At 43.4% G+C, this 15,905-nt stretch overlaps 1 protein-coding gene across 2 annotated transcripts in view; it reads left to right on the top strand.

Moving 5' to 3' along the window:
* Positions 1-9,041: 9,041 nt before the first annotated feature.
* The window catches only part of ADCY5 (adenylate cyclase 5), a gene marked incomplete at both ends in the record, with an annotated part of 206,619 nt that continues 199,755 nt past the window's right edge, over positions 9,042-15,905 (top strand). For both annotated transcript variants that reach the window (XM_080346722.1, XM_080346723.1), the window contains one exon: positions 9,042-10,052. In XM_080346722.1, the coding sequence (XP_080202848.1) occupies positions 9,042-10,052 (1,011 nt within the window). The remainder of the gene's footprint in view (positions 10,053-15,905) is intronic.

Here is a 15,905-nt window from a genome sequence, read left to right as displayed (position 1 = left end):
AACAGTATGTGTGGAAACACTTTTAGTTTCCTAGAGTAACATTTAAAAGTCTGAAAAGCATAAGGATTCTGTGTTTGTAAGCAAATTAATTTCAAAATAGTATTTCAAGCACATCTTAAAGCATTGGCAGGTCTTGATATAAGACGTGAGGAAAAGATCAGTGCTGATGTGTTGAATGTAGAATAAAAAGGTGTGAACATCTGTGTGATTCAGTTTCACTTGGTATAGACCGAGCATTTCTAGAGTTGGGATTGACTGACTGATTCAAGCCACCTGACTTCCTGGAACTTCCATTCAATATTGTGGCTTTTAAATTCTGCTTCCCATTTCCTAAACAAATACTCTTCAATAATTGCCAGAAGGCTTCTAATATTGTAGTTAGAGAATTAATAAAGCTTCTGCTGTGGTTTTTAGGGCTACCTTGAAGTGATTGGAATTAAAAATGTGGATAGAAAATTTGGAACTCTCTTAATACTTTTGATCACTGATTTCCAGACTAGTACTTCCCTTTACAGATGTGAAAGATCCTAAAGCCCTTTTACGTGTTTACAAGGGCATTAGTATTGTCAGAGGTGTTTTTTTCTTTGATGTGCTGACTTTGATAATCTGCTAATATTAGAGAAAGATGTGTTACTGTCAATATTATATAGTAATTTGTCTAGGGTTTAATGTAGATGCATATTATTTCAATCTCCCACTATAAAAGCAAAACTCACAATATTTAGAAACACTTCGATGTCTAGCTATACTTGTACAGATTTTGTCACAAACTGCCTCTCTGTAAATTAATTCTTTATAATTTGTACGTAGAAGTTTTGCATTACCTGGTACTACAGGAGGATGTTATTATTGGGAAATACATTAGTGGAAGTTTTCGCAGAAGCTTATTGAGCCAAATTGTGAACACAGCATTGCATTTTGTCCTGTCTCTTTCCCTCTTGCTTCAGACAGTCTGCACAATCTTCTGCAAACCATCTGTAGCTGTAATTTAGGCACCGTTAGACATTATACTCACCATGTATAAATACCACTTGCAACAAGTGTACATTAAAAACTCTAATACTGACATTTTCTAATTCAAACCCTTGAATCTGCAGAGCCGTATTTGCTTTGTAATCTACATTCAGCCTCTTGGACACTACAGTGGGTTAGTCTCACTCTAAAAATAGTGATACCTGAAATGCCTATTTTTTTTTTCATATTATCTTCTTTAAAACTAGTTTTAAGTTGATCTCCATTTAAAGGTCAGCTCTTGTTTTTTTCTGCATCAGGCATCCCTACGGAAAAATTCAGTTGTGGAGATGTCGAGGGTTAAGATTGCGGGGTGACAATAAAACCCTGGCAGATGTATTGTTAACCCCCTCTCCCCCCCACTTCCCCCCTTTTTGCCTCTCCCTCTCCCCCCTTCCACTCAGGAGAGGCGATTGGGAGGAAAAAAGAAGGACAGAGAGAAGAGAGTTGGAAAAAATTAAAGATGTTTTACTAATGCTACTAATAAGAATAGAGAAAATAATACAAAATATACAAAACCAATCTTGAAAGTCTCAGCAACTGCAGAGCCGGCACCCAAAGTCCTGGATTAGACTCCACAGCCAACCGGAGCTGGATTCAGTCTCTCACTAGGCCTCAGTTCGCAGGGACGACTAGCAAGGTCCTCTCCTAATGTCGGCCATAGGGAAAAAAGGGAAAAGAAGGGCCGAGATCCTCGTGATCTCCCATTTTATATGAAGTATTCACGTGAATGGAATGTTATACACACTTGGTCAGTTGTTCCTCGTCGCCCCTCTCGCGAGATGTCCATCCATGCTTATCAATAAGTTTGCATTCCATTGCTAGGTTTTACCAAAACATGTGTCTGGTTCTCCAGGAAAATGCAGTTAATATGAAGGCTTTAGCTGACAGGCAAAATTCACTGAAAGAGAAACTTGTTTTTAACAAAACCAGGACAGGAGAGGATGTAGGACGTGGAGGGCCTTCCAGTCAGCCCAACAGTAGATCACTTTTATGAATTCAGTTTGCCTTTTAGTTCAAGATTTCTTCAGGTAAAATACCTCTTCACTTACTGGATAAGAAAAAGATACTGAGTGCTGGTCTTCTCTACTAAATGACAGTCAATAAAAGGATAAGATAGAAGAAGAGGAGAGTTACTAGAGGACACAGAGCTACCATTGTGCTTCCCAAAGAATATTTGGGACTTAACAAAAGATGAAACGTTCTTCCTTTTTTCCTTTGGTGTCCAGTAGCTTGTGGGTTTTTTGGTTGGTTTTGTTTGGTGCTTTTTGTTTCTGTTTTGTTTTTGTTTTTTTGTTTTTTGGGTTTTTGGTTGGTTGGTTGGTTTTGTTTTGTGGGTTTTTTTGGTTTGTTTTTTTGTTTTTTTTGTGGTTTGGTTGATTTGTTTTGGTTTTTTTTTTGGAGGAGGTGGGAGGGATAGTAGGAAGTGTTTTTTGGTTTTTTTGTTTCTTATTTTTGGCAGGAGAACAGCAGTTAATGGAAGTGCTGCAATGTTTTGTCATGTGTGCTGATGACAGGAAGTCCCTTCCATTCTCTACCAGGTGTTTATTGCATGTTTATGGGGAATGGGATGCACTGTCTTAGGTGCTCTACTTTAGTCCTCTGTTCCTGTGTATGAACTACTTCTGGGAAAGTTACTGGTTTGAGTAGAAAATGTGTTTCCTTACACAGCTTTTTGGTGAAATTTAAATTAAGAAAGCACTTTAACTGTTCTGAAGTTAGCAAACTGGAATAGTTTGCATCAGCAAGAAAACCTGAAGTGAAATTGAAAGTAGGACATTGCTGTTTAGTTTATTTCATGAGACTGGAAATTAACAGTTGATATTGTCAAAGCCCTACCAGAAGTAAACAGTGCAATCTGAGGGTAATGGAATTATTCTTCAAAAAGTACTGTCAAAGGATATGCAGAAATCTGCTCTAAGCATACAAGTGTGTACCAACATGGGGCAGACATAAGCATTCATGGGCTTGTGTGCTCCACTGGTGATACATGACTGCAGATCAGGCCATAGCTTGCCAGATTTTGACTACATAAATTGCTGGTGGGAAGATGTAGAACTACTCTGTACTACTGGTGTTAAAAATAATATTATTTATTTATTCTCAGTTACATGTTTTAAACTGATAGTAGTTTGCATAATAAACTATTATTGGAATCCTGTTATATGAGTTATTCAGAATAAATGTACAATGTATTGTTATCTGCCCATTGAAGTTGTGTAATTCAGAATTACTTTTCAATAAAAAATATCTGGTTTTGCATATTTTTATTCAAGCCTGGCTTTCTCATGAAAACAAGGTAGACAATACTTTTTTTTTCTGGCCCATTTACCCGTTCTTGACTGGAACTACAGTCAGTAAAAAGTATTAGCCAGATCTGAAAGAAGGGTAGAAGTCTTGGAGAAATTCGCAAGAATGACAAATTCCTACAGCTTGTATCTGTGCTTGGCTTCAGAGCACCTACAGCATGTGTTAATCTCATGTCAGAGTAAACAAGGATGGGGGTCAACACAGAAAACAAGGTGAAAGCATTTGAGACATAAGTTTTGCGAATCTTGTGCACAGAATAACACCTTGTCATGGACCCTCTTGTGGTTCCTTACGTAATTATAATGGTATCAATCAGGGTTGTGGTTTACACTGTTTTTTTGGTTTGTGGGTGTCTTTTTTTTTTTTTTTTGCCTTTTTTTAATTGTTGTTGTTTATTTGTTTTAAACCAGTGTAAACTCGATGGACAAAATCACCTGTCACTGGGCTCTGTTTTCACGTGACTGAAGCTAGGCTTCCTGGTAGTGGAAGTCCAGGATTTGCTGGTGTGCTTAGTGCTATAATGACAAGGCCTATCACACACTTCCATTTTAGACACGTGTGACCTTAATTATTTGTGCTTGTACTGCAGAAAAGTAATTTTGCAATTGGAACTTTAGACTGAGACTCACTACAGTGTGTGTAAAGGTATTTTATAAACTATCTTCAAATTGTATAGCTTACATGCCAAAAGCATAATTGTTCTGCTCTGAGTTTCATACTGGCTACAGGAGTCCACTTGAGACAAGTATTTCAGTCATGCTAACATTGCTCTGCTATTATCCATAGGTGAGTTAGCAGTCTTTGTAAAGAATTGGGATCCCTGTCTACTTTTTTCTTAATGTCAGGATTTTGTGAAATCCCTGTGAATGACTACCTGAATTATTTGCGTTATGGTGGATTTTATGATGCAATCTTTGTGTATTACATATATGCATGTGTTGCAGGTCTGTGTCCCAGCTCTAGCTTGTCCTAAACAGCATAGAAATGCAAATATTTTTAGTTTTGCGTTTGGGGTGAAATGTGGATGCTGCTGTGAAAAAGCTGACAAATCGGATTCAATAAGTACCTTCTCTTACTAGGCTTCTTTGTACCCCTAGGAAACCTAAAAGTCATTCATGAGACAAGTTGTTTTGGGTTGGGTTTTTTGGTTTTATTTTTTAAGTGACTGTGGTTTTGTGTTTTGAGAGTTTTCTATTCACTTTTGGTTCCATTCTTTCTGAATCATCAGATTATGGAGGGGGAAAAAAAGAGACTAGATAATAGCTGCTTGTTCAGTTTCAGTATTTCATGACTCCGTGTTGAATTCTCTTATTAGCTCTGGGTTTCAGAGGACTGCTTTGGACTATGCAAAGATAGCAGGTGTTCTGAGGTCACTGTCTAGATGTTATTCCCCATTTTAGGTAAATAATGCAAAGAATGCTAATATTTGTCTGCTGCACCTGTTGTAATAACAAGAGAGTAAAAATGTTTTGATAGAGGTTTATGAGGCCACATCTGAAGTCAGAATTTATGTGAACTGTTTATGTGTTGAAGAACTTCAGGTCTGTGTTTCACTTAGCTCTCTGATCATACTTCTTGATTCTTTCATGGCTTCCAGAAGGATCTTGCAGAGGTGATACCATTCTAGTCATTTTGTGCTAGCCTTCTCTAAATCTTCCATTTAGTTATTTTAACTAAAGAAACACTTTTTGGAAAAGAGAGAAGCCCAGAGAGGCAGGGTTCCCAAGGGAATTTTGTTCCCTCCAAAAAGGAATAGCTTTTATGATTGGGCAAATAGAATTTGGGAAGGCTAGACTAGGGTGGAAGGTGGAACGTCAGCCTTTGTAGATAACAGATAGTAAATGTCTCTATTTTGGCACTACACAGTCATGTGATATTTGTGTTTGTTGATCTCTATTAGCAGAGCAAATAAATATTCTCATTTTGCAGATTAGAATGCAAAGAATACTTGGATTGATTAAGGTCATAATTTGTAAACAGCCAAGTTGAGACTGAGATATAGAGGCTTCTCACTTTTACAGTCATTCTTTAGAAACTGACTAGACCAAGACACCAAAGGAAAATGTAACTTATCAGTGTATAATTTATTAACAAAGAATGGTTGCCTGAATGGTCTTATAATAAATGTTGGACATTTTAAAGTTACTTTACAGCCATCCAGGATATGTTGTTTTGTTGCATATCTCTTTTGGGTGAGACCAAACATAGGTCCTCATTTGCTGTTTATAATCAGGTTACTGAATTAGAAACAAGAAGCCAAGGCTTGAAACAACTGCATGTTAGAACGAAAGCTGTAGGTAAACTGTCCCTATTATAATCTGTCCATATTATAATTATTGCAATATCCTACTAGTTATCTTTCTTCTACTACAGTTCTGAGATAAAAGATCCAGTAATATGATCACCTAAAAGTAGGCATTAGTTTTAAGATTTTTAGTATCTGTGTGGAATATTACATTTTCTTTGTCATAGCTTTCTATGTCCTTATTGCGTGAAGTGCCCGATTATTTGGCACTACTCTTTGCTTCCAATACAGCATCCTTATTGTTTTCACAAGTTATAGATTTCTTGAACAACCTCTTCTAACTGCTCCTTTACCTTTCTTTAAACTTGCCACCTCATATTTACTTACCTGTTTTTAAAGTTACAGACTTCTGGTTGAAGACTTGATTCCCCCTGTAGCAAGAGCAAAGCTTTTTCCCCCCTCTGGCTAAGGATTAAAACAAACAAACAAACAAAACAAAACCAAAAAAACAACAACCACCCAACTGATGTCTTCAGCTTCAGCATCAATTATTGTAACATTAGAAAAAGCAAAACTATTCATATGTAAAAATGTCATGGTGAACAGAAACATGACTAATGCTCTAGAATTGAAAGTAGTGGTGTCTGGGACTTGCATATGTAAACTTTCTGGAGAAGGGGCTATAGCTTATTGTACAGTGAAATCCCGCCTTGCTAAGTAAGACCTGACTTTGTTCCAGTGGTGAAACATAACCTTAAAACTATTTGGCCTGTTACCTGAGCAATGCTTTGTTGGTACCCAGAACTAAATGTAGTAAGATGTCGGTGTTGGATCTGCAACGTGCCTGGCTCTTATACAAACCTACTTAGTAATTTTTTGTGAAGTAGAATTAATTTTGAACATTAAGTTGTTGTGGGTCATGTTTCTCCTTTTACTTGATTCTGTGGTTGCACATTTTTGTGAAAAGGTGAGATCTTTTGCTGCTGGCTTTGAGAGAACTCCAGAACGGTCCTTTGTGTACAAAACAGCCAGACTAACCAATCATGGAATTCTTGAGTTTTGTTCTACTCTAGTGTATGGATAGTGGCAGCATTGTATAATATCCCAAGAAAAGATAAATTCCATCTGAAAGTTGTATTTATATATAAAAATGTCTCCTCCAGGAAAAGGAACTGCGATGGCAGTCTTGATCAACTGGAGTGTATAGCATCTAGCAGGAAAATGCCATATAACTGAGCGCTGCTGTAATTGTTGCATGCATTTTTTTAGTGAAAATCTTGAACTGTATATTCCTGGTGAGTAAAGGATGCTCCATGAAAGCTGCTGAAAATTCAGCCCACGATTTTACAAACCTTCACTGAAATGTAGAAAGACCTAAATTGCTGTAGTTTGTGGAGTTACTTGCAAATGTAAAGGACACATGAAGGGCTTGTGTTTGGAAGGTTATCTGTTTTTTCCAACTGTATCCACCCATGCTATCTCTCTACAAACCTTGCATTATTGCTGTTCTGTGATATTTCAGGCTACTTGTGAGCAGGGATTTTTCGATGTTTGGACAAGCATCTAGACAATTGTCAGTTTCAGCTATGTAAGCTAAGCAGTTATCTGATTTCACAGTTTTTAATAAAACATGATACAGAACATCAAGTGCTAATATTCTTAGTTCATATGGTGCTTACCTTCAATACTGTTAATTCTTAATTGGCTAACTTCACTGCAGAGTTGGTTGTTTGAAAGAGCATTGTAGAAAAGTTTGGAACATGTGGGGAACTGCTGTGGAATCCTCCCCATGCCTCTGGACCAGTCTGGCTAACCAGGGTAGAGAAAATACCCTCCAGTAAGGCTGTCACGATGTTGTCAGATGAAAATGTAGGCTGTAGTTTAGGGAGGCGGGGGGGAAGCCTTTATTCATATTTTAGCCTTGATTGCTGTGTTGGTAGTAGGTCTGTTAATAAGTACTGTGGTTGGGAGAGGTTTCTTTGTGGCTTTACCTTCCTCTGTTCACCAGTGTTTCAGTGTTCCTGTCACCGTGAACAGGAGACAGCTTCCCTTTCCCCTTTTCTCCAGGGAAAACTACCCCACAGGAGCCCGCAGCCTTGAACATGAGGCAGAACGCGGAGATAACCGCGTCTGCCTCCTGTTACGGTGGCGACTGCTGCTCCCCCCGCTCTGGCTGGGTGTGACGGGCGGCCCGGGCGCTGGCCCGGGGGCACCCCAGAGAGGCGGCGGGAGCGGCGCCTCAGGGAGCGCCCTCGCGAGGCGCCAACGGCCGGCGCGGCGCGCGGGGCGCCGAAGGAGTTAACGGCCACTCGCCCGGCGGCCCGCCCCTCGGCCTCGTGCATTGGGGAGCCCGCTGGCGGCGGCGCCCAATCGCGGCGGGCGGCGGCGGCGGCCGCGCCAATGGGGGCCGCAAGGGGGCGGGCGTGGGGGCCGGCGCGGCCGGCGCCCGGTTGAATGGGGAGTACAAAGAGGCGCGGGGCCGGGGCGGGCCGCTGCCGCCGTGCCTGACAGAGGCGCGTGGGGCTGTTGCTGCCATAGCCCCGCGCCGACGCCGCTGCCGCTCCGCTCCTCTGACAGCGCAGGGGAGGGAGCGCCGAGCCCCCGCCTTTTTTTTTCTTTCTTTTTGTTTTCTTTCTTTTTTTTTTTTCTTTTTTTTTCCTTTCCCTTCAGATTTGCTGGTTTTTCCCCTTCCCCGGTACCCGTGGAAGAGGCGCTCCCGCCGCCGAAGGCACCGCGGCGTAGCGGGAGCGGCAGCCGGCATAGCGGCGGCTGCCGTGTGCATGAGCAGTGCGGCTGCCGCCGGCCCTGTCTTGCCGCCGGGGCTCCGCCGCTGGGAAGCGAGCAGAGGCAGGGGCACCGCTGCTGCAGCCCGGCCTGCCTCAGGCAGCCCCCCCGCCGCGCCCAGAGACCCCCCGGCAGGGGATGCTCCCGCCGCCACCAGCTGCCGCGGCCCTGCGAGCCTGAGCCTCCGTGCCCTCCCCGCCCACCGGCCCGCGGTGAAGCCGCCCGCCTCCTTGGGGGGCGGCCGGTGCCGCTGCCCGCCCGGCCCCAGCGGCGGGTGCCGGGCCGGTGCGGCGCGCTGCGATGCGGCTCCTACGCGGCGCGCGGAGCCCCCGCGGCTCGGCTGAGGGTGCGCGGCCTTGAGGCGGGGGCGTCCCGGCCCCCGCGGTGCCGAGCTCGCTCGGGGGTGTTGGAGCGCTGGGGCTGGCGATGGCGCCCGCCCCCACCGCGCTGCCCTGAGGGTCCCTCCGGGAGACCACGGCTCTGGGGGACGCCTGGCAGCTCCGGAGACTTTGGGGGCGTTTGCGGGTCTTGGCCCCCCCCCCCCCCCCTTTTTTTTTTCTTTTTGTTTTTCCTTTTTTCTTCTTCCTCTGCTGTCTTTTGGGGTTTTCTCCTAGCCGATCATCCCCTGTGGTGGGGGAGCCCCCACCTCTGCCTGGCAGTTGTCCACTCACCCTCTGCCTCCTCTCAGGGCATGTCCCGGTCCAACAGCATCAGCCCCCCGGGCTTCGGCAGCCCAGCACCCTGGGCAGGCACCGAGCAGCACCGCTCAGCCTGGGGTGAAGCAGAAGCCCGGGCCAATGGCTACTCCTACCCGCCGCCTCCCAACAGGTCCTCGGGCAAGAAGGCCTCCCGCATGTCGAGCAGGTGGAGGAGCGAGGAAGACTACGAGCCCCAGGCAAGCCGGAGCCGCGAGGAGAGTGGCCGCAGGATGATGAGCTTTAGGTCCAAATCCGCCTGGCAGGAGCACAGTGACGACAGCCAACGTCACTGGTCCCGCCACCCGCCTGGCAGTGATTCCCCTGCTGCCCCCAACAATGCCAGCCCACGGCAGCTTGGGGAGCAGGGGGAGGTACGGCCCCGGTCTGTGGAGCTGGGGCTGGAGGAAAAACGCATCCAGGCCAAGATTGAGGAGCTGGAGGACGAGGACGGGGACGAGGGGGACTCTGAGGCAGCCTTCTCCATGGGCAGCTGTTGCAGCAGCCTGCTGCAAATCTTCAGGTCCAAGAAGTTCCAGTCGGAGAAACTGGAGCGCCTCTATCAACGCTACTTCTTCCGACTCAACCAGAGCAGCCTCACCATGCTCATGGCCGTTTTGGTGCTGGTCTGCATGGTCATGCTGATCTTCCATGCTGTGCACGGCCACTATGAGGTATCCTACGTCGTGGTGCTCTCCCTGGCCATCTTGCTGATGGTGGTGCTGTGCATGGTGTGCAACCGCAACGACTTCCACCAGGATCATATGTGGTTGGCATGCTACTCTGTCATCCTGGTGATCCTGGCAGTGCAAGTGGTAGGGGTTCTGCTGGTGTGGCCCAGGAGTGCCTCAGAGGGCATCTGGTGGACCGTCTTCTTTATCTACAGCATCTACACGCTGCTGCCAGTGCGGATGAGGGCTGCGGTCATCAGCGGGGTGGTGCTCTCCGCCATCCACCTGGCTGTCTCCCTCAAGATCAACGCAGAGGATAAGTTCCTCCTGAAGCAGGTAGGTGAGCCCCGAGCTGGTTCACGTGTGCACTTGGCAAGTCCGCTGCCTTGGAGGTCAAGTAAAGTGGGGTTTGTCTGACTTCCGGAGGCCTTCCTGACACCGGAAGGCTGAGGGGGCTTTCTATTGAACCCCTAGGTTACCTGCCACAAGATGGGATGGTGTACATTGTGGTGGCTAGACTGTAATCTTGCTTCTTTTATAGCCGTGGTGTTTCCTCGTTGTTGCTTTTCATTAAGGCTCTAAATGTTTAAGAAGCATGCCTTACTGGTTTCCAGTGACCACTGCTCGAGCGCTGTCAGCCAGCCCTGCTAATGCCCTTCAGTTATATTTAATGTAAACAGTTCTGCAGTAAGTACACCTGTGGAATGGTATCTTTGTGTGCTGCTGTGGGTTATCCTTGTGTGTCACTCTGGAGTCTGGTTTCAGTGTCAGCGCAGTGCTTGCTTGGGCATCAGAGAGTGTGCTCCATGGGAACATGGAATAAGCTTTTAATTTAGGAGGAGGATGTTTGCTCTGAGATGTGCTGGAAATACCTGTGGTGTTCATATACAGCCAGAAAGGTTTTAAAAAAAATGTATAAATGCAGATTATTATTTAGCTGTGATATCATGTTTAACTGGAGCAGCTCAGTTTGCAGGAACAATAAGACTATTATCAAATGCATTACAGTGCAATTTTTAATTACCATATCTGTATAAATAACAGCAATACAAGGCACCGCTCTTTTCAAGTAAAGCAAGCAGCCTTGCGGCTCATGTGCTTTGCAGTTGGGAAACCATTGACTTAAAACATCGTAGCTAGGTGGTAATCACCATCCCTCTGATGAGCAGTACTCTGAACAAGGATGAGCTTGTCACAGGGTCAGCCCTGACGTTTGTATGTAACTGGGGATTGTTTATTAAAATCAGGTGTTTGGTAGCTTTACAGCCATATCTCATAATAAAAAATGAAGACTTGTGCTTGCAGAGCCTGCCTTGAGTCTTCTAAGCTGTTTTGAGTTCAACCTCTTACAGTGTCAGGAAAAGTTATAGGGCTTAAGTAAAACTTCAGAAGGATGAGGCTCTTTCTGGTCTGGTCTACAAAATAGCCCAAGAAATGACTCTTTCTTTCCTCCTTCTATTCTCTGTTCTGGCATAGTTCTTAGTTTGTTACAGATATTTTTATAAACTGTACATGACATATTTTTCTTATGCTTGATATAAATGGCTTTTTGTACATTTCCAGCAGAGCATACACTGTAAGCAAGACAGTTGCTGTTTTTCTGCTTGACTTGGAAAAGTTTGCTAATGGCCTCAGCTCTTCCTAGCTGGGGCTCTGGTCCTGCAAAGCCTTGTGAGTGCTCCTTAATTTTATAAATCAAGACTTGTCCTATTGAATTGAGTGTATTTGGAGACTGTGTTCTTACATATGATGGGAAAGCTTGTCATGATTATGGCCAGAAGACTTAGCAGCCTGTTATGAGCAAAGTTGAGTTTAGAGGATACCAAAGAGTGCATAAAATATCTTTGTGTTGGAAAGTGTTGGTAACTGTATTTTAATGGAAAGGAGCCTAAAGGGCCAAATGATTCACTCCCTCAGTGGAGAATTTGGGATTATGATAGCTCTCTCCCTTTCCAAATACAGCAGGATTATTGGTAAGAGGTTGAGCTTCTGTAGAAATGTGCACTTGTTGTAGGTAAAAGCACAGGCAGTAGGTGATGGTGCAGTCTGCACAAACCTGTGCATTATACACTTTCCCTTTCATACTAGTGCTGGGTTTTCTTGAAGTTTGGCAATAAATATTTAGTTAATGAGGAATGTCTTAGGAATACTCTGACTTTGTTTTTGAAAGTAGAGTGTCTCTCCATAATGCATATTTATTTTTCCTACTAACACCAAATGCCGGTCTCTATCTTGCTGTGGTCTGCGTTGGTGTAGCTCTGGCTGAATTCAGTGAGGTTGTGCAAGGCTAAGAATTAGATTCCTTGCACATTTGCGTATGAACATGAGCTGCTATCTCTGGCTGTCTGATAGAAAAAATCTGTTTCTGCTGAGCACATCGCCTCACAGCTGTTAACAGGCCTCCTTCGCTGGGGCTGTATCTCGTTGCCATGGAAATCTGTTGTGTTCAGCTCTGCCCACTGATGCACGCAAACCCTGTTTTCCCCCGTTCAAACTAACAGGGGTGAAGGTAGATGAAGACCAGATTAATAGAGAGCAGGGGGTTAAGTTCTTTTCAGTGACTTCATGCTGGCAGTCACATCAGCCTGGGTTTCATGGAGCAGGAGTGGACGTGAATGCATTGGTGACTACGTGACCAGATGGTTCTTTATCCACAGCAAGTCACAGAATAAAGGCTGATTAGGATGTGTATTCCCTTTCCTCTTTTTCATGGCATTTTTAACCATAATACTTAAGCGAGTTTTTTCTTTGTGGGGGCTTTTTTCTTTTAATCTTCTCCCAGTTGTTTCCATGCCAGGAAAGAATCATACAGTCTTGTTATGATCCACTAATATTGAAAGCTGGGTGACTTTTTTTTTTGTAGACACCTGAGCACTTCTGTGATGCTCAGGAGCCCATTTAAAATCTCACTGCTCGTCTTTCTCTAGAGAGTAAAATTCTTGGTTGTAGGTCCCTTTCGGAAGAAAGGCAACTTTTTTTTATTCCCTTGCTGAGAATGCATGATTTTATTGTTTGGATTACTTTCTTCTAGTACTACTGGATTGCCCTGTCACCAGACCGTCTGGTCTGAGGCCGTGCTAGTCAGGCTTCATGAAAGGGGTAAGGCAGTCTGCTATTTCTGAATCATTAAGGTGACAGGAGTAAAGGTTGTTCAGTCGTAACTGAGCTGGTTTTTTTAGTAATTCTTCTGGGGTCACTGGGCTTTCAAAGAAGGCTCTTTCTTCTGTTAGCTACCTGGAGGAGTATGGGGTCTTTCAAGAGTGCCCTGAAGCACTCCTGGCAGAAGCAGCAGGTATATTTGGAATCTCTGCGTGTCTGATCGGGTAGAGGCAATGATTTTGGCTTCTTGAATTGATGTTTGATTGGAACAAAAAATACTAATTAATACAAATTACTGCATTATGTTCAAAAGTTATCCAATGCAGAGGGAGGGGAGAAAAATCATGTGTTTGAGAATTTACCCACTTTCAAAGCCTGCTGCTGGAGGCAGAGCACATTGAATGTATGACACTTCACCTACTACAAATCTTAATTACTTAAAGTTTTTTTTTTTTGTACCTATGCTCAATTAATTTTAGAGGGACTGCTTTTGGCTTTATTGGGGAGGGGATGACTGCATTTGTCTTCAGGTTTGTGTCCTTGTGTTTCTCTGGGACAGTTTGGATTACAAACATATTTCAATGCACACAAGTATATGTCTTTCTCTCTTGTGTGTGTGTGTGTGTATATATATAGTGCATCTCTTTGTAGGCCAGCTTTTTCCATGTGTTCGTTTTGATATACTTTCAGGCTCTGGAAACACATTCAACTCCAGGATTCATGTAAGAAGTGCTTTATGTATGAATGAGACTATCTAATAGTTAGGTGAGAAAGAAATATACTATTTATCCACAAACTGCCTTACATTCACAACAAAGGTGATACTGATGTTTATTCTATGTTCTGGTAGAAACAAACTTACCCAGCTGGCCCACAAACCTGTATAGACGCAGGAGAAGAATTTAGAGCGTATGGGTTGCGGATGCTTGACTGGAGTCATGTGAGTAGAGCAGCTGCCCTGCACATAGTCTTGAGTAAGCACTGGCATTTTTGTAAGACTAGGGGCTAAGGGACAGGGAGTTTCACAACAAAGTTTATTGGACTCTGAATCAGACTTAAAAAGTGATGAGGATTATGTGTGGGAGGGGGTGGGGGACCTAGGGGTAGGGGATAAGAATGCCATATACAAACATCAAACAAACCCATGGACTGAGGTTAGATTTACTCCTTTTTTCCCACCTAAACCTGTTTTGTTGTAACTTTCTGAGGTTCAAGGATACAGTTAAGCCTTTGTATTAACTGAGTGCGAGTGGGTGACTGTTAAGGTACAGTGAAAACAGAAGACTGGGTAAAATAAATACTTCTTTTTTTGTGTGTGTGTCAGTAACCTCATTGAAGGCGTAAATGAAATGCTCTGATCTCTTTCCTCCCCTTAATACTACTGCAGACCTTCTGCAAACGATTTCTGACAGCAAAGTTCACAACAGCTGCCCCAGCCCATGGCTCTTGTTTGTAGCACTCTGATTCTAGACTCCTGATGTTGACCTGCTTTTTGCCTGGTCCCTTTCCATACACCTCCATCATAACAATGTTACATTAGTATTCCTCATCCTTCACTTCTGAGAACTGTGTATGTACCTTTCTCCCTGTCAGTCCACGTTAATGGTCTGCGATAGATCCACATGGTGGGTCTCTCGAAAGTGTAGCATTTCAGTTTAACCATTTGTAGGAAGATATTATATGAAAATCTGTGCAGTTGCTCTTTTTCCTTTCTCTAAATAATCTGTCACTTCAGCGGGGCTATAAAAAATTTCTCACTGTAATAGGTTATTGACTTGAGTCTTGTGGATATCTTCTAATGTCTTGTAAATATGCTTTTTATATGCCATTTAAATGGCATTCAATAGGAAGCAAGTCATATAGCAGGAGAAATAGTACTGTATGTTCCATCTCAGCCTCAGCATACTTAAGATATGTCAGTGATGACTGATTTCAAGACTAACAGATTTTTAGAAGTGTGTTACTCAAGTCACTGTGTTGCACTTTCATTGTCTTCAAGTGGCCTTTATTCATAAAGAAGGAGAGATGAGCTATCTGAAATGCAGATAAATCTGTATGTCTTTTTTTTTTTTTTTAATTTATGGTTGTTTGCTGCCTGTTTTACTTTCGTCCACCTGGAAAATAAATTTGAGTAATATTCATTTAGGATGAGATTTTAAGGCACTTGGCCACATGGAGCCAGATACTGTGTGCCTCAAACAGCACTCAATGTCCTCTTCTGCATAAACATTGATATCAGTGGAGCTCTCATACAGTAAGATGTGCTCCAGCTTTCTAACAACTGAAGAATCTGCCTGAGCAGCAGTTTGACTGACGTTGGTAAAAATTGGTGATTTGAGTTATTTTGTTCAGGAAAAAAATGCCAACCTGAAATATTCAGTAACTGCTGCATTGATAGTTGTCTCCCTAGTGTAATTCTGTAACAGAGGTAGTTAATTAAATCCCTGTGGTATTGTATATCAATTAGTCCTTAGTATGAATATTGTCTGTATCTCTTGGGAATGCATGTGATGCTTGAGGTTTACAAAGGTGTATCTGTTTTTCTTATCTCCTAAATTACCCTATGATCCTGCTGCCTTCTCATCTCCCTCTGTTGCTTTATCCTTCTTCCCACCACCCTGCATTAGTTTGATATTTCACTGTAATGTTCACTGGTATCAATAACTGCTACTCTAATAGTGTTTGAGTGCTGTGCATCTCATTTCTTTGCATTCCTGGACTCTTAATAGGTTTGTTGTCTCAGTAAACTGACCCATTTGACTCATTTCTCTCAGCCTTGTGGTAGCAATTGCAGTCTTATAGCTGGGTTGGATCTCAGTGAATTGAAGACAAAACCTGACGGGGATGATTTAGGTGCATTACTCTGTCAGATGTACTAATTCTAGCAAAAGATTTGTCCTTCTAGCTGTTTTTATGACATGCTTGGAAAGGCAGAGTGTGATAGTTCTGTTTATTTCTGGAGAGGTGAAGATATTTCAGCAAAATGTTGGGATTCGTCGAGCTATGAGAGGCTGAAGGATAGCTTTCCATCCCCTAATTGACTTGTCCTTCAGTGGCTTGGGCCTGATGGCTTTATTTAACCCCAGCCAG

This window comes from Nesoenas mayeri, assembly GCF_963082525.1.
Source record: "Nesoenas mayeri genome assembly, chromosome: 6".
Taxonomy (NCBI): domain Eukaryota; kingdom Metazoa; phylum Chordata; class Aves; order Columbiformes; family Columbidae; genus Nesoenas; species Nesoenas mayeri.
Note: the sequence above shows the minus strand (reverse complement) of the source record. Positions and strands in the feature narration are given on the sequence as shown.